Genomic DNA, 19,610 nt, shown 5'->3' with positions numbered 1-19,610 from the left:
TTTTCAACCCCGAAATCACCCTGTAAGGGTGAAAAGGGGGTGGAAAAGGGCGTAATCAGTAAAAAGCAGATTGTATAAAAGGTGCCCCCAGATACGAAATTTCAGTTAAAAAAAAACTAAATTTCAGGATTTTTAATAGTAAATTACCCTTTAAATTAAGGGATGGAAGATTGTCATAAGCAACTTACAAAAAGAAGTGAAATCCAAACAAAAACATTTCATGTAAAATGTTGCCAAGACGAAACCCCAAGGCTCGCACTGTCAAAAAGTTATCAGATCTTTTGTAGAGCCAAGCTTCTAACTACAGGTCCTAACTTCACAAACTCCTTAGTTAAAATATGTTATATATTTAATAGTTTTATCACTTTTGACAGTTTTGGCACTGACAGATCAGATCCGTATCTAATCCAGATCTAATTCTAAACCTATTATTGAAATCAGAATACGCCTGTTAGATAGTTACCTCAGAACTCCGCTATTATTATCGATAGGTAAATTCATAAGGCTGGTGCAAGATTTGTACTAAACTGTCCAAATTCCATTATAACGCAGCGTACTACGTAGGCGAACAACACGCGAACGCAAAGCGAAGCGATGCGGCGCGGAGTAAATCAACCCTTTTATACGAAATGTCCTGTCTGTCCTGTCGTGGGCGATCTTGTTGCGAACGCGAACGCCGTGGGTCCGCCGCGCCGCGCCGCGCAGCTTCGCTTCGTGTTCGCGAGTTGTTCGCTTACGTAAGACGCTGTGTAACACGCTGCGACCCGAGTTGTGCGTTTATGTGTCAGAGATTATAGATGTCATGTAACAATACCATGACTGACTACTTTGGATCCAAACGATACCTAGAAGCCAAATCCCTCTGATCATTGCACGTTCCCACCGTTATCCCATTTAGCACGGCACACGCTAAGCGAGTTACTGGCCCTATCTCTCTAACTTCGCAACCAAAACGACTTAACACCCCACTTATTCTTAAGGCATAAACCATTTTTGGACCAAGACCGGGTATTTTTGCACTTCAATTGACTCATTACTATCGTTCGGCGCGCAGGCGCGCTAATGACTTGTACAAGCGGACTCGCCCACGCGCGCTGGCTTCCAGTAAATGGTATGCGTGATGTGTGTAGTAAGTGCCTGACTTCTCACGAAAGTCTGACGGTATTTTTTACTATTTTCTAAGATGCTTAGTTTTTTCTGCTTAGAGGCAGATGACTTTGACTAGAAAATTATTAAGTAGCACTTAGGACACCTTTGTGTCATATACCTTCCCGTTATTTTATATTGATGTAGATGAGGGCGACGCAAGACTTTATTGGGAAGAGTCCTTTGGAAAAAGACTAAAGGGGTGGACCTGACTTCCGTCTAAAAGTGACCGCCTGACCGTGCTCAACCATCTTGATCCGACTAAGGACAGGGTGCCCTTAGACCATCGGAATCTTAGTTGGTCCCCGTGTGGCCATGCCTTAAGTTAGTCGCGTTCCTACGGCTCTCATAATAAACCTAGTGTTTGACAATTCACACACATCGCTTATTATTTAAATGATCTCAAAGGATCGGCTGATACGCAACAACAGTATAACGAACTGAGCAAACAAAATTAGCCCGTCCTGGCTGTCGGTACGTTTGTCTATGGGCAATTGGGCATGTAATCTTACTCAACGCGTGCCTTGAACATTATGGGAATAAACAGAAGTGCCGATTGTAAGCTCGGACGTTTAATATACGAAATTTGTCTAAAATATACGAAAAAGTTCTGTATAGACGATTGCTTGACTTTCTTGACAGACATGAAATTCTGAATACCAACCAATTTGGATTTCGTAAACGAAAATCCACTACTTTGGCTATATATGAGCTAATTAAGGACCTTACGATATCTAGAGATAATAGGACACCTGTAGCAGCGATCTTCATGGATATGTCCAAGGCCTTCGATTGCGTCTCGCATAGTATACTTTTAAGCAAGCTACGGCATACGAGGGAATTGCCAAGACTGGCTACGGACGTACCTATCCGATAGGAAACAGAGAACTGAAATCACGTCATACTGTACGAAGACGAAATCTTTATCAAAAATGCTGTCTGACCAGTCTATTGTGAATATGGGGGTACCACAGGGGAGTATACTTGGACCGTTGTTATTCTTAGTCTACATTAATGACCTCCCCAATGTCACACATAACAAGGTCCTTCTTTTCGCCGACGACTGCTCCGTGATTATTCCCGGTAACAATCCCGCAACTTACCAAGCAGAGGCAAATTTAGTGTTCAACAATATCAATACCTGGTTGCTAAGAAACAAACTGAAAGCCAATATGAGTAAAACTAAGTACATGGAATTCTACGCCCCTCAAAGCAACGCTAAAAATCTGGTAATTAAACATAACCAAGAAGCCATTGAAAGCGTTCAAACAATAAAATTTCTTGGGGTGATGCTGGATTGCCATTGTGACTGGCGAGCGCATGTTGAGTATTTGGTCGACAAACTGAACAGATTTGTGTTTGCTCTGCGCAGGATATCGCAGGTGGTATCCCAAGAATCTGCTCTTTTGGCGTTTCACGGCCATATTATGTCCAACCTTCGTTATGGTCTGATTTTATGGGGAAACTCCACATTTGCACAACAAGCGTTCCTATTACAAAAAAAATGCGTTAGAGCAATCTATGGCGCCAAAACGATGGATTCATGTAGACCGTTGTTCGAAAAATTAAAAGTCCTTCCGTTACCCACATTGTACATTTACGAAACATGTCTCTTTGTGAAAACTCATATTAGTCAGTACAACATCATGAAATCTAACCCTAGGTCAACTTCTAAATTCCATGGACTCAATATCAGTTACCCATGTCATGATTCTGCTCATTTTGAAAAATCTATTCTTTTCATGTCTGTCAAAATCTTCAACCATTTGCCAAATGACTTAAAATCCTTGGATTGTCAAGGTTTTAAAACCAAATTATTTAAGTGGTGTTTACAAAAAATGTTCTACTCGGTTAATGAACACTTTGTATCCACCAACGCCTAATAACTGTTATAATATTTCATTATTATTATTACTTTTTAGGTACTGTATTAGCTTGACATAAAATTGTTATGAAAATTATGTGTTGCCACTTTTCTGTATGCATGACATTGACCTGTTATCATTATTCTCTATTATTATTACTAATACTTATTTTTTTTTTCTGACATTTTTATACTATTATTTTAATTTTATAGGTTTTAATGACATGCACATTGAGAGTCAAAGAGTATTGTACGCCAAATTCAGGCTGATTGTGATGTAACCAAATACTAACCCTACCACCATTTATAACCACTCACATTCAAACAATAAAAATTTGTATTTGTATTTATTTGTATTTGTATTTAATCACGTCACCTGCATACGAAATGAGCAACTTTTTCGTCGTCAGCGTACAGGATGATCGAAAGCCGGCTAGTGTCCGATAGTGGCAGTTTACAGCGAGTGGGAGTTCCCGATAGCGCGCGCTCACCTTTTACGAGCGGTGGTGGACCGCTAAAATGTTCAGAGGGGCTAAGATGGCCCTCCTTTATTGTCTGTTACACATGGCTGTCATGTTAAAGCAAGTTCTTACGTAGGTACGAGAGTGACGCATAACACGATAGGCAATAAATGTGCGACCATCCTATCCGTGCAGGTTATTCGCGTCAGCATTACAAAGGTTAGTTCATTCTTGCAGTCCAGGGATGTTGCGAATATTCGCATCCGCAACTGCATTATGTTCAAAATCCGCATCCGCATAAAATCGATGAGGAACTTAATGCGGATGTGGAACGGGTCGGAACGTCTTAGCGGCGGCATAAGTGCCAGGTATCTCGTTACGTATGTTATCCTGAAAACATTTGTTACTCTCATTTAATCAGTTTGGCAACTAATAGGAATAATTGTAAGATCGTGTGACATTTTAGCGCTCTTGCACGCCGCGCGGTCAGCACCCCGTGTCCGCGAATACATTACGCGCCCATTTGCGTGTAACACCGGCTTACCCGGTGTTACAACGGAACTATTCGCGTCAGCGTTCTGAGGGTTAGTTTAAGGTCTGCGTGAATTACGGCTTGAAAATTGAGTGTCTATGAAATGTCATTGGTTACAATGCCGGTTCGTTTGAGTTTACCCTTCAATACTGAAAATGATAGGAATTAGACAAGTTTTTAGGGGGTAATATGATGGTATAACATTGTAAGTGAAAACACTTCTACAATGAGATGAGAACGATGGAAAAATGTGCCGTTTTCAACCAAAAGGGTACTTATTGTCGGTTGTCAATGTCAATATGACGTTCATCCCATAAAGCTTCAATTTAAGATTAACCTTATCGACAATCGACAATGTGATACATTTTAGTTGAAAACGTCACATATGATCATACAGTTCAGTACGCCTTTGCATGTTTGCAAATTTGAATTTTGTTATAGGTTCCTCTAGGTTGGAACACTGATCTTAACCTCAATGGAATTAGGTACCTATCGTTTCGCATTATGTTATGATTCCCTTGTAGCCACATACAAAGCAATAGTTTAGTTTCTAGGCAGTTTTACGAAATATTGTTTTTTTTATACTACTTCGGTGGCAAACAAGCATACGGCCCGCTTGGTGTGTTTCTCTCTATTTTATTCTCTCTCTCTCTTTTTTTTATGGGTATATTTGATACAGCACGGTAATATGATACATGATGGCTGAATATTCAAATAGGTATTAGAGGGTTCTTAAATAAAAGGACAAATGGAAAAATTCCCCGCTTACGGCTCGGCCACGACATCGCGCGGCGGCGGCCATAGGTGGGAACTAAAGGTCCGATCGCTGCGCCTCGCTCCAACCTATGGCCGCCGCTCGCCGCTGCCGACGCCGCGCGATGTCGTGGCCGGGCCGTTAGAGCGACTTTCCAATTCGCGAAAAGTAGTAGTAGTAGTAGTAGTAATAGTAATCACTTTATTGTACACAACACAGGTTAAGTCGCGAAGAAAGCTGAAACACCGATCGATAGGACCAGATAAGCTACCGAACCTTGCGTCACTGATGTATCTTTTGGTTTCTTTTTTTGACAGTTAGCTCAGCAGCTAGACGGCTCTGCTTAGTACAAAATTAATGTTAAAACGGTTGTTGCAGAATTCACTTCGCGCTTCGGAGGCGGACAAAAGGCGCATGATGGACCGTGTCGCAAAACTGGAGGACGAGCTGCGGCTACTCAGAGTCTCCACGAGGTACTATATAAAAGCTTTATAGATTGTATTGAATCGTTGTAAGAAGCTAGCATGCCATTTCCGTCAGTAAAAAAGGCGGCAAATATATAAAAAAAAACAAGTGCGAGTCGGGCTCGCGCACGTTTGTTGTATGGGAGCCTCACTTAAATATTTATTTTATTCTGTTTTTAGTATTTGTTGTTATAGCGGCAACAGAAATACATCATCTGTGAAAATTTCAACTGTCTAGCTATCACGGTTCGTGAGGTACAGCTTGGTGACAGACGGACAGACAGACAGTGGAGTCTTAGTAATAAATAGGGTCCCGTTTTTACCCTTTGGGTACGGAGCCCTAAAAATGTAGGTGCGAAGGGTTGTGCTCCCATAAAAAATTTGAATTATTAAAATTAAAATTTGAATTATGCGCCCTTTTCTACTGCCAAAGTGAGTTTGCCAGAGTATAATAAAGAAATAAATTGTAATCAGCTTTGGTCAACGTAGGATTCGAAGCCACATCTTTGGATTGCCGGTCTAACGTGCTACCAATCCCACCAGCTGACCGATTGTCATTCACATCTAATCTTATCACTATTGCAGTGTCTATGTTTATTAAAATGTAATTGATATATTAACAGTACTTAGTATTTGTTTGATATTGTCTACAAAGTTACTGGACTTATCCTGGTCAGGTTTGAATTCATTTGGCGCCTTATAAAAGGCTATACAAGATATTTATTCATAAACAATGTCAATTGTGTTTGAATACATACAGTACTGTAGAAGCCATTGACATATTTTTAAGGACTGGCCTTACGGGTACTAAGAATGGTGCTGCACGATTGGCTCGAATTCGTGTGAGTGACACCGCTGCACTGGCCCCATTCTTCTTGCCCGTAAGGCCCGTCCGTTAGATAATATGTCAATGGTAGAAGCAAAACAAAACCTTGATACAATTGAGTAGTTTGCTTGTCCGAAGATCTGAATATAAATCTGAGATCTGATTATAACTGTGTCGATCAAGCGCCTTTATATAGTTTTGTCCATTGATATAGTAATCCTAAGCATTCTGCCTTCATTAGTCCGTCATATCCGTGGCAGGATTCATTGACTTTACGTCGTTCATTAACTCGAATCTGTTTTTCCGAAGCAGTTTCGACTCGAGCGAGAACGGCATCACGAACGGCACCGAGGACTCGGAGACGGAGCGACTCCGGCTGCGGAAGGAGCTCGCCAGCATGAAGAAGGCCAAGCAGAACGCGGAGGAACACGCTTTCAAGTGAGTCCACTCAACAGACTGGTAACATTTCGGTGTTCCGATGCAGACTCGAGCGAGACTATCACGAACGGCACGAGGAACACGCTTTCAAGTGAGTGCACACATCCAAATGGAGACTGGTAAAATTTCGGTCTAATGTATCGTCCGAGGCGATATTGCTAAATTACAGCTACGCGGTGAACGCTCATTTAATGTATGTTCCGTTAAAAAAATCAAGCGAATGATTGTACCGACTTGTAATGTAAATGTATAAAAACCTTCGAGGAAGGGCGCTACCACTGACCATTGTAATTATCGAGTTGTAACATGATAATATATAATATAACACCGAAATGTTACGAGTCAATCTCTAACTATAAATGTATTTCTCAGCTCCGAACCAGATACATATCGGGTTTTTAAAGCATTCATAAGTTGTTTGTTGGTTCATAATTATTATTACTAATAATGCATAAAATATGCATAAAATATACCTATAAATACTGTTAATAATAGTAAATACACTTTTATTTCATACGATTTCATACAAGGAATTTACATACACATTAAGCTCATAGTAAATTAATGTTTTATATGTAATAGATATTATAATGTAATTTTGATGATCTGACGTGTAAAATTATTATTTTATAAATAAATAAATTGAAATTGAAATGGGCAATGGGCCTACTCATAGGCAAGCAATAAAAAAACTTTCTTTTTTATTTGTTTAGAGAAAAAGCTGTAATCAATAAGTCGGGAAAATGTTGGTAAGTAGTTTGTTGGCTTGGCGGCTTGTGTGCCACTAATAACATAAAATAATCACAGAAAATCAGAACATACCACCTCCGTGATTAAAATCTGCATCAAACAAATCTAACGACTGACATTTTTCATCATGCCATCAGCCATGTAAAAAGTACGATCGTATTTAAAAATCCATGTGTTCAGTTTACAAATCAAAAGAAAAGAAGAAGTTCGATTCATGTGTGAGTTTATTAAATTGTTGTAATTTTTTTTGTGTATATCTACAAAGTCTAGGTATGTACTTACTTAACACAAATGTTTAATTTCCAGACTGGAGCGGCTAGTGACCCAGCTGCGTTCCAAATTCAACGGTCTCCAAACGTCGCCGAACGGTCCCGAGTCGCTCCCGAGCGAGACCGAACAGGACCCGAACCGCACGCGCCGAACTAGCGTCAATTCAAATACTACCGTCGTGTTCGGGCCCGTGACCGACTTGTAGCGAACACTCGCTAGCGACGTTTGTGTTCTAGCCACGGACGTGCTCTGCTCTGTGTTGGATAAAATATACTAAATTTACTAAACTGTACTGTATTCAACGAGTGAAACCGAACAGGACCCGAGTACAAGCGTCATCTTCAACACTACCGTCGTGTTTGAGTCCGTGAGCGACTTGTAGCGAACACTCGCTAGCGACGTCTTTGCTCTAGCCACGAACGTGTTCTGCTCTGTATTGGATAAAATATACTGAACAGATACTAAACTGTACTTCAACGAGTGAAACCGAACAGGACCCGTGCACCATCGTCAACTCCGACACTACCGTCATTTTCGGACCCGTCACAGACTTGTAGTGAACACTAGCTAGCGACGTCGGTGTTTTGGCCACGGACGTGCTCTGATCTGTAAAATTCTGAGTCTCGAACGGGAAAAGTGTTATAAATATATCAGTACGAAATATAATAATATTTTAACGCGTAATGGGCATAATACAATATATGGAATAATACAATATTTTCCAAAATATGGCAAGTCACAATTAAATGTGATGAATAATATGTGTAAGTAATCATTTTCAAAATTGATAATATTAATAATGTTATAACTCAATAATCGAATCTAAAGTTACAATCATTGCTTGCATATCCATATTTGTAATGGACAATAATGTAATTAAAAATAAATTGTGTGTTGTGCTTTTCTAACATATTAAACTGTTGTGTTCTTTAATTTGTTTGGTAAATAATAACATTATTTGATGTGTGTATATAATACTATTAACTGACACTTCGTGCGCAATTCCTTATTGACTTTTATAATTTTCACCTATTCACATGTAACACTTTATTATAAAATCTTTTTAATATATTTATTCAGTCAGTAATTGTTTGAATGATACAGGATCCTCTTTATTGGTGCTTTACATAATTAAAGTTACTAAGTACCTACATATACAGTTTAATACAGATAAGAGTTATAATTATGACAGTGGGAAATAGTTTATAAATTTTTCGGCCTAATGTTTATTTTGCTAATGTGACCATTTATTTAAAAAAAAGTGTTGTATTCTTATGCTTGTCATACATCAAATTTACTTGACCTGACCTACAACTTCGGGAAATGATAAACAGCTGATGTAGATAGGTTTTATGTAAATACATACCCTAAGGTCGAAAGTTATTTTGATACTTTAAAATTAGCAGTGTAAACAAATTCAATACGTAAATTGGTTACACATTTTTGTAGGATCTTATTCAAACTTTAACTTGTTTTATTTCCCTGTTTATATTTTCATCGTATCATATCTATAAACTGCTAATTGATTAGGTAATTATCAGAAAATACTGGCTCACTTTCACAAAGTTCTAAATCTAAATACATGCAGCTACTTTGCAATAACCTTGTGCGAGTATGTTTGTCTTGCTCGGCCAAATTGATATTTGTTGCTATAAGTTATATCCATAGAGCGTGAATTGCAATGTTAGTTGTGCTCAACTATTTGTTTTAATGATTAAGCTATAATTGAATGTGTTGTCGAAAAATTATAATCATTAGCGAATTTTGTTTAATGTTTAACTTTAATTGTGTGGTCTCAAAATGTCTTGAACAAATTATACGATTTTATTAATTATGTGAACTTACTTTTTTTATGCATGGGTGTATTTTAAAATATTTTTTTATCATAATAATCTAGCTCATGTTTATGATGGTTGTTCGTTTTTATTAACATTTACCTAATTATTTTAATTTTAAAGCGTGCTCTCTATAATCTAACATAGATTATTGGTAAAAAGTGTGTGTGTGGGTTAAAACTAATTCAATCAATAAATTAAATAAACTAAAATGCCATAGTGTAATATAGCAACTGCAAGGTCTACTTTTTTATATCATAATGGAATTACTTTTTAATTTGCCATAGAATACTCTGAAATAACTCGTAGAAGTAGCAAAATGTAGACTAAATTTAAATAAAAAATAGATAACTGCCTATGTAAATCACTTACACTCATAGCAATAAAAAAACGATAGCTTATTTTAGTGTCGCCTTTTTAATGGTGCATTTGTGCGCATTCGAAAATATCTGAAAAAGTGAACATGTACACTAATTCACGTTCAGATTTCAGATGTTTTTGAGAGGCTCTGAACTGGCAACGACTTTATTTGCAATAATTATTATTTTATATACTCAACTACCGCTAACATAGAATATTTGTAAATCAATAGATGCACTTCAATCCTGTACTTAATATTAACATTGTTAAAGCGTATTGATTCAAGGTGCATTGGGATGATTTTTTTAAAACAGTGAGATTGACAAATAAGATGGCCCAAAATTCATGATGCTTTTATTAATGAACATACGAATTATAGCAAGATACGCAAGGTGCGCAAATGCCAACGGCCAACTCATAACTATGACGAGACAGTTGGGTACTATCGTCTTATATGATTATTAGGTTTCCGTACCCAAAGGGTAAAAATGGGACCCTAATACTAAGACTCCACTGTCCGACTGTCTGTCACCAGGCCTTATCTCATGAACCGTGATAACAATCCGCTATAACAACAAATACTAAAAGTAACGGAACTCGGTGGGCGAGTCCGACTCGCACTTGTCCGGTTTTACTTTCAGTATTCTCATTAAGAATTAACCTAACGCACCTTAACAATTTGTTTTTAAATATATCTTCAACTAACCACCGACATCACACGTAGTATAGACTGATATATTAATTTATTCTTACAAATAAGTAACATACCAAATTGGAGATTAGATATTAATATGATCGTCATAATTTATTAACGCTTTATGTATAGGAACGCTGCCGTAGTTTTAAAAGGACGATATTATTGTAGAAATGAATGTAAATGACTTGTGTTATTATATGTTTTATGTCATTTTAGTGTACGAGGTTAAATCGTCAAATACTGACCTACTCATTGATTGTAGGATGTTTTATAAATGTCTGTAACCTTTAATTCGACGGAAACGAATATGAAATAGGTAACGAATATGGTTTTTAGATAGACGACTATTAACCGAAATTCTATTGGAGGTACTACATACGTATAGAGGTAACAAAACTGCCTTAGTCGATATTTTTCATCGTTATTAAATTATAGTCTTTCTAGCTGTTAGCGTAAAGGTCAGTAATAGATGATTGAATCATAATCAGAAACAGATCACAGAGAGTACTAACCATAACTATGAAAATTACTTTAAGGCGTTAGTTGCATTGCACGTTAAAAACATTAGGTAATTTATTCAAAATCAATTTAAAATCTGCGATATTATTCAAGTAACTAATCCTCAATTATTTGCTGCTAATCAATGCAAATATACTTTATATGTAAAACAATATATGTTAACAAAATAAATAATGTGAATAACAGTTGAAAATTTTAGATTAGAATACTGGTGCCTTATACGTAATCTGTCCGCCCATTATTATGTCCAGAGGGCCTACCGTGACAATCGAAAGTAGAAACTTAATTATCTGCCTCTCTCACTCGAATACGTAAAAGTGATAGAGAGGCATATCACGAAATTAATATTTTTCGATTTTCGCGGTATGTCCTCAGCTACCAAAACTGTGCCAACAGTCTGGAGGTCTATCTTGAAACAAGTTAACCCTTTAAATGCCAAGAACTCTTGCGTCGTGATTTGTTGCGCACGCTTAAAAGTGCTTTATCGTAAGTACGTTGTGAAGCTATCATGCTTTCAAGTAAGTAACTTTGCTAGCTCGTATTTTATCAATGATGTTGGTGTGTGCGTGACAATATAATTATCGTGCGATAATTAACTACACCGTTAAAATTATTTGGTTTAACGGGTTAACTTTTCTCTCAATGTTTCATTAATATGCTCTAAATGTATAGAATGGGTTGGTTTTTGTTTTTTTTTTGTTTTAATATTTTATTAATTGATAATTCAATTAAAAATATTTATACATTTTTGTTTAGTTGAAATGATACAAAATCATCTGTTAAAGATAAGCTATTTGAGCGATATTTCATTTTGTCGTTGCACATTTAAAAACTTTATACGTACTTGACTTCACACAATTCAAAGAAAATGTTAGTACGTACGATAAAAGTATTGCTTTCGTAACTAATTTGTATGGTAGTCGATCGAAATTGGTAATAAAACTGTTTGTAAATTACACTGTCAATTTTGTGATGTTAACATTAATTGTGTAATACTCCTATTTACTTTATTTGTATACGAGCCTTTGTTAAATACGACCGGGATTGGTGGACGGAATGGGTTTAAATAAATTATTGCCTTTACTACCATGTTTTATTCACGGTTTTAATCTAACCTCTAGCCGCCCAATGGCCTAAAAAAAGGCATTCCATTGTACTTTGAAATTTGAATCATTGATATCTGAATCTTTATTTCAACAAATTAGGATTACATTTTGTAGTTAAGCGTTAAGCTTTAATCCTGCCCTTTACGGGGAAAACAAATGATACATTTCTCAATTTACTTAATAGAGCTAAAAGAGGTGTTAGGACGTCGAACATAAACCTAGCTAAGAAAATTAAGTTAGCTACTTATCCTACTACGCCTACTTAATTATCTTAAAAATAAGGCATGCCGGTGTGAATCGTGTTCTATGGACACCTCGTAACCTTACTGAACTATAAATATCTTAAACAGTGTATAGTATAGGTAGTAATAGAAAAACTTAAGTTAGCTTAGAGTGCTCACTCCATAGTCTCCATGTATCAGTTTCCACTTAACAAAATAGGAAGGTATGGTATTAATAAGTTAAAAACTAACTTAAATCTTAATATACTTTCTTATTAAGCCTAAATTTTATTACAAAGAAAGTTTTCGCAAATGAAATAATAATAATAAATACTAAAAACAAATAAAATGATTTATGTTGCCAAAGCTCGCTTAAAATTTTATAAATTATCTTTTTATATATGTATGGATTGAGCACTAAGCTGAGGTACTTATTTCTCTATACTTAGTCTAAGTAGTCGAGTATCCAACTATCCATACTGTCAAGAATTAGAAGCACCACAACCGCTCTCCGTTTTACACATAAAAAGTGAGTGAGTTTTACTATATCGAGCGATTTAGGAAAAAGGTTAATAGTACTTACGAAATAAACCAACCACTTGACCCATTAGGAAAAACCTTTCCCCTTGTCACGATTCTCGATTCGACCCGGACACTGTTGAATTCTTTATGTGAGAATAATGATCAGTTCAATTGCATTTTAACCCCAGCCTTCCGGAACCAATTTGAGAGTGAAACAACACGCTATTCTCTCTATTATTCTTTAATATTTTCAATGAAAACACGTAAAATAGCATAGGGTGCGCGTACGCACGTGGCTGGCGCGTGCCGGCTCCATCTTTTGGCGGCCATCTTGTTTTAATCTACGGGTGGGAACTTCCGGCGGAAAACGCGTCACCGAACGCTTTTGTTTGTGGGAAAACTTATCGGTGTGATGTGTTGGGTAATTAGTGCCTTATCGGGGGAGTTGTATGTCGGTATGTTGGTTGTCTGTTGATGTGTGAGTATAAGATTGTTATGTTCGATTTTTTTTTACTAAATGAAATACCTAGGTAGGTAACAATACACCCAGCTTTAAACTCGCCATAATTTTGAAATGTCTTGTTTGAATACTCGTAGTTACATGTTTTTAATGGTGTCTTAATAATATCGGTATCCCGTGTGCCCTACCTCACCGTGCATAATATCTGCAGCGACTTTTGGAAAATCAGTTGATATTGGGGATTGTAGGTACTTATACGCGAGAATACGGTGAACTAAACAATTGATTGCGTTTTCCAGTAGGCGTTACAGTTCTTTTGCGTTGTGGGTCAGAGCTAATGGAGGTAAAATACAAACAACTTGGAATATCTACAGGCATTGGGATTTCAACGGCATCTATTAGTGGGAGTCTGGGAGTAACAAGAATTAATTTTGGACAGTCATGATTCATGAATTTTATGAAGCGATCATTATACCTATGAAACAAGGCTGTCAGTTATTTAAACGGTAGGTATACAATTATACGAGTAAGGTCAGTTAATAACTGTCAAAAATTAATTGTTATGTTTCTGCGACCAAACTACAAACGGACAGTGAATAATTACCGTTACATAATTAGGTACCGACTTAGTTTAAAAAATAGCTAGGAACCCACCGATTATCTCAGAGCTTCAGTTTGTATATAGTAAACTCTCACCGTAACATATATAGATCCACTGTTACAGTCCCTCACGGACTACGAAGTAGGACAAAAGTAATTAAAGCTAACCAACATACCTACCTAGAATCGATTCCATTGCATTTAAACAAACGTATCAATAACAAAACAGAAAAGATTCCATCTGACTGTGTTGATTGTTGTAGTGATATTTCAACTATTACCTACATTTAATAACAGCGGCGATCAAATATGCAAGACCGCAGCGCGACAAATTGGGCGCAGCGCAAATCAATCGCCAGCTAAAAACCTACCTCATTACGCGATATGAATTAATCAGAGCTGTCGGCTCGGTTCGGTAGTGATGGGAATGTTTGTCCGTATGTCCGGTTTTATGTTTTATTAGAAAATCAAAGAAGTGGCGTTAGAGAAACTGAAAGATAATCCTTCGACAAGAGAGTACCTACCTAGGTTCTGTAAAAAGGGCCTATTGGGGAGGCCGTCGTCTATTTAATCACACATGTGATTCTTATTCTTAATATTTTTTTTACTATTTTATCATTTAAGTTACATATATGCAACACTTCATTTTTCAAGAAGCTGGTATTTAGGGTTCGCATGGCCCGGCAACGCACATGGCACGCGCCTTCGATGTTGCTATGTCCATGAGCGACGACGACCGCTTCCCATCAGGCGCGCGTTTTCCTATATCAAGTCGCGCCAACATATCCATATCGTGCAAGCCGCATTAAGATATACTAGTTGTCCGGATAAAAATAGAACCTATTGACAATTAATAAAGCTCGTTTTTCTGTATTTTTTCTGTGAATGCCAATATTGCCAATTGTCATAAAAAAGTTAGGGAAGACCATTTTTGCGTAGTAGCATGAGATCAATCAATCAATCGTTATTAATTCATAAACAACGGAAATAACATAAGCGTTCAAAAGAAAACTATAGTAATTTAAATACATTTTAACCTTAACGCACCGCCCTATCCCTATGAATATTGTATGTTGCAATTTGTATAATTTGATCAGACCACCTGTGCCGGGTAGGTATGGTTCGTCATGACGGACAAAAATGTAGCGATAAGTGATTGATTCACTTCCACACGTTCACTTTGATTTTTGATGTTTTAATAAATTATCGGTTAATTGTTTCTATGATTTTTTCTTTGAACGAATAAACCTATGACGGAGTGTTATTTTGGAATTTTAACTTTCTCTCAATTGGTTTTTTAAGCAAACATTCGCGCTGAGGAAATTAAGGCGAAAGTTCAGGTTAGAATTCAGTTATTTAAAAATTTAAACGAAATTCAATCGTGTTTAAGATTGATTTCTTAATTTAATGTCTAATTATTTAAATAGTTAACATTAAATAATATATTTATTAAAACTACCTAACTATAACTTCCAAAATAATCCCCTAACAGCATTATGACGTCGCCAACTTCACTTTGCTACCCGGCCAACCCAACTATGGTCCAAAATTAAGTAGAATATCTAGATTTTTCAACTTTTATTTGAATGAGGCAGTTCTTGTCATCATAAATGGACTCATAAACTCAGGTAAAAGCAAATAGTTAATTATCTAAACGTATTGAATTGTTGGACCCTAGGTTGTAGGACTTTAGGTATAGTTGGGGTTTAAGGTGTTTTCACGCATTCAGACCCTAAATGTACATTACCTACCTACTCGTGTACAGTCACCTGCAATAATATGTTACACAACGAAGGCCGCAAAAATATCTGACACGATCTTATTGAGCCCTGAGTGTGTCACATGTTTTTGCGGCGTTCGAAGAGTAATTTATTATTGCAGGTTCACACAGCACCAAACTATGGTTGACTGATGTTTCCTCATTATCAAACTCATCAGTATTAACCCCAATTAACACATCGCTCTACTATTAATGATCGCCATCACGTATTAATGACACTCTAAAACCCGCTAGTGACGTCACGGGGCGTAGGGGTGCAGTCACGTCCGGTGCAATAATAGCTATTATAGTTGTGTAATAATATACGTATTGGGATGGATGTGTTAATGTAATTTGCGATTGACGGGTGGATTTTGGAAATTATATTAGAAGTCAACGGTTTTTAGACACGCGTCAATTATTATTAAGTAGGTAGTTAGAACAAGAAAAGTCTGCAACAATTTGGATAGCACACGCAGTGCAAGTGTTATTTTAAATTTCAAACTTCTATGAAATTATGACTTGCACTGCTTATATATGCTATCAAAATCATTTTAAACTTCTAACTCGTATCTTTGTCTAGTTAACTCTAGTCCTCTGAATTCTGATTAGACTATTTACTACATGTGGATCTTAAAACCCTGACATTTCAAATATAATATAACGTACTAGATAAACCAGTCACAAAAACAACAAAATTAGGTTATAATTAACAGACAAATAAATAACCAAAAAATCGAACACTCAAACTAAAGATATAATCAAAAACGTGTCCAGTTCTGGCAACACCTACTTATCTCACTCGGCCTTATCGTTTCGATGCACCCACACCATGCGCCTATCTGCATCGCACGCTTCCCAAATCAATCACTATCTGACAAATTACACATTTATATTGCCTTTATTCGAAAGAGCATGAATCGTTGCACAATTTGAAGAGACTTACGTCTTTTTAGAATTTAAGCAATAATTTATCATTAATGTTCAAAACGGCAGGACGTAGAAAGAGTTCAGACGCAGATACTTTATTTTGGTTTTGGGGTCGTCGCATACGAGGTTACCCCGCCCTAGCAATAAAATATAAGGGTAAGTAACTTATGTTGGTAGAGGGTTCAATTTGTTCGAACTAGAATCCTGAGATGTCGAAGGAGCCTATCCTTCTAGTTATGGAGCCAAAAACTTTTTCAATTTCAATATTTTATTGATAAAATAAAATTTTACATGTCAGGTTTACAATGCTTAATGCTAAGCTTATGCTTATGCTATGCTTAATATATAATGCTTAATGTTAAGGCTATATCGTGGTAAAGCCTTATCTAATGGCCATAGGCAGGTATACTTACACTTACTTACTTGTTACAGGTAGATCTTAGCATTTACTACATACATTGCGTTTACCTACTGTCTTAGTGACAATACGTATTTAATTTTCTTATTTTTTTTTTTTTTTTTTTGTTTTTTTTTTTTTTTTAGCCTACTAAGTGTCCCACAGCTGGGCAAAGGCCTCTCCCCTTGATTTCCACGACTCCCGATTTGGTGTTTCCTCCGGCCAGTTGTTCAGGAAGCTGTCCAGGTCATCCCGCCATCTCCGTTTGGGCCTGCCCCGTCCACGTCCCTCTACCGGCATCCAGTTGGTTGCTAAGCTAGCCCACCTCTCCGGATGCATGCGATGGACGTGACCGGCCCAGTCCCATTTGAGCCTAGCGGTTTTCTCGCCTACGTCAGCGATGCCGGTTTTTGAGCGCAGCGTGGTGTTTATTTAATTTTTGAAAGCGAATTGTACTAAAATAATGGCAATACGGGATACTTTATGCTATGGGAGCGCGTCGAGTCCGTCTCTACACTACATTAGTTAGAAGCGTTTTTATACCTACCTACGTCTGAAGAACAACTACTTATTCGTCAGGATCAGAACATTCCACTTCGTATTAAAAATACCCCATTAATTTTAACGGAACCCTAAAATTAGCGCTAGCCAACGGAAGTCATAAGCATGCATATGATTATAACGATGTTTTCACAGCGTGGGAGCAGGGGCCAGGTAGGGGCTAGGGATGAGCTTGTAATGGGGTGTAATTAGCGTTCCATGATGCGACATAGGTTTGAAGTTTGACCATTGGGTCAGCGATTTCAAACTCCGTGATAAAAATTGCGTCTCGTCGGCTAAAGTCGCAAAACTCTTAACTCCATGTAAAGGAGATACGAGATTTGCGACGTGAGTCGCTTCGTAACCTTTTTTGTTGTTGTTTTTAAAGCTCGGCCGTCGGCCTCGCACGGACGCGCCTAGTGGACGCACGATCTGGGCCTCCAACGGCTCCAACCTTATGTATAGCACGACTTTCAGCCTCGTCACCATCTATGGTCAGTACGACCATGGTTTTCTGTAGCATTTATACCTACACACATCAGCTTGCTACGCCAGCAAGTACAAGCATAAACACGACTTTTAACAGAACAATTACAAATATACTGAATGTTTACTTGCAAGCTCATAATGTCATCAAAATGTCAGTAAAATCGATTTTAGGATATATATATATATATCTATATAGTAGCAAATGGTCGTAACCACCGTGAGTTCCTCACTAAACCGTGCTCTTTTCATGCATACCACAATGACTGGTACCAGTTGGGGTTGCGTCACCAGGTGTGCGGTGACTTTAGCAGATTCGCAACCGAATAGGGTTGAGATAAAATTAATGTTATTAGAGTCGAGGTCGGAAGAGGGTTGAATGGAGGTGGGAGATCATTTTTGCTGTTTAATTTATATTGCACGGGTATCTGTTTGTTATAATGGCAGACATTGTACCTATAGTACGAAGCGTACGTTGATCGCAAACATTACGAACTGCCTATAGCGAAATTTTTTGGAGATACCTATTAATATTATTAGGTACATATTAACTTTCCTTCTTATTTTAATAATTTTCTAATACTTTCTCTTTTCGTTCCATTTTTATTAAGACTGCCGGGTACGGAACAGGTACTGCATAGAAAAATGTCGAAGCAATGATTCATTCATTTCCAAAGATGTTCAAAAGAAGAGATTTTCACGTTACTAGACAAGCACTTGTCCGCAAACACTTGAGACAGTTTTCCCACGGCTACATAATTACAATACGACTTAATCCCACTTCATTCAACGACGCATTGATCATTATCTTCGAGTATAAACAAATCGCGATTCAATTGCACTGTGTGACCCTTTTGAGGTTATTTTTTAAACGCATCGGATAATTGTTACTCGATTACCACGTTATATTTGCTTCTAATTACACGAAAAACTATTAAAAATGACCCTTATGCCACAAACAATACGATATTGATTTAAATTCAAGGGGTGTATTGCGCCACTCGCTATAATTTGTAGGTTATTTTTTTACGCGGGAAAACGGGCTAGCGTTTCGTTTCGTTCAGGAGTCGGTCGGCCGTGACCATGGAGTGGGCGCACGGTGCGGCACGCGCTCTTTTTATTAATATTTATTTTTAATTTAATTAATTGCTTTAGTGATGAATCACTTTCTAATGTGATGGGCGAATCTAATTGTAATTTTGTGCTGGTTTAAACCTGACTATTATTGTGTTGTAATAAAAAATGTTTGAACGTAGGCTTATGTTACCGTTTGACCGTTTGTGAGATTATTCTTTTTTTTCTATTTGTGTAATATAATAGTGTCTTAAGTAGATATTTCTTCTACTTACAGTAGATAGAAATTTCTCTAGACACAGGTATAGTGTGTAACATAAAAATCACACCACTTTTCAGCATTTTTAACCCCCAACCCAAATAAAAAAAAAATGTCATCACAAAATCACATCTCCATTCAAAAAAGCGTGGTCACGTAATATCGGACGTTCCGTTTGCGGCCAGGACCACCCACGGAGCCTTTAATTGCCTAGGCAAACATTTATTAGGAGCCGAGTCCTGTTGGGGCAGGTCGTTAGCACCTGAGCCTGGCATAAAAACTAGCTGAAACGCCAAGGGAGCAAACTAGAAGGATACCTCCCATTTGTTCTATAAGTTTT

The 19,610-nt window shown here is 37.3% G+C and overlaps 1 protein-coding gene across 3 annotated transcripts in view; it reads left to right on the top strand.

Annotated features, from left to right (window-relative positions):
* LOC134748253 (uncharacterized) overlaps positions 1-12,000 on the top strand; it is a 35,774-nt gene extending 23,774 nt beyond the window's left edge. Inside the window, exons 5-8 of one of the 3 annotated variants that reach the window (XM_063682987.1) lie at positions 5,136-5,230; positions 6,360-6,485; positions 7,199-7,234; positions 7,542-7,678. In XM_063682987.1, the coding sequence (XP_063539057.1) occupies positions 5,136-5,230; positions 6,360-6,485; positions 7,199-7,234; position 7,542 (258 nt within the window). In that variant the 3' untranslated portion in view covers positions 7,543-7,678. Of the gene's footprint in view, positions 1-5,135; positions 5,231-6,359; positions 6,490-7,198; positions 7,235-7,541 lie in introns of all 3 variants that reach the window. The other 2 variants (XM_063682988.1, XM_063682986.1) reach the window with 2 other exon arrangements.
* The last annotated feature ends 7,610 nt before the right edge of the window (positions 12,001-19,610 follow it).

This window comes from Cydia strobilella, chromosome 16, assembly GCF_947568885.1.
Source record: "Cydia strobilella chromosome 16, ilCydStro3.1, whole genome shotgun sequence".
Lineage (NCBI taxonomy): Eukaryota > Metazoa > Arthropoda > Insecta > Lepidoptera > Tortricidae > Cydia > Cydia strobilella.
This window is presented reverse-complemented; position numbering and strand designations above follow the sequence as displayed.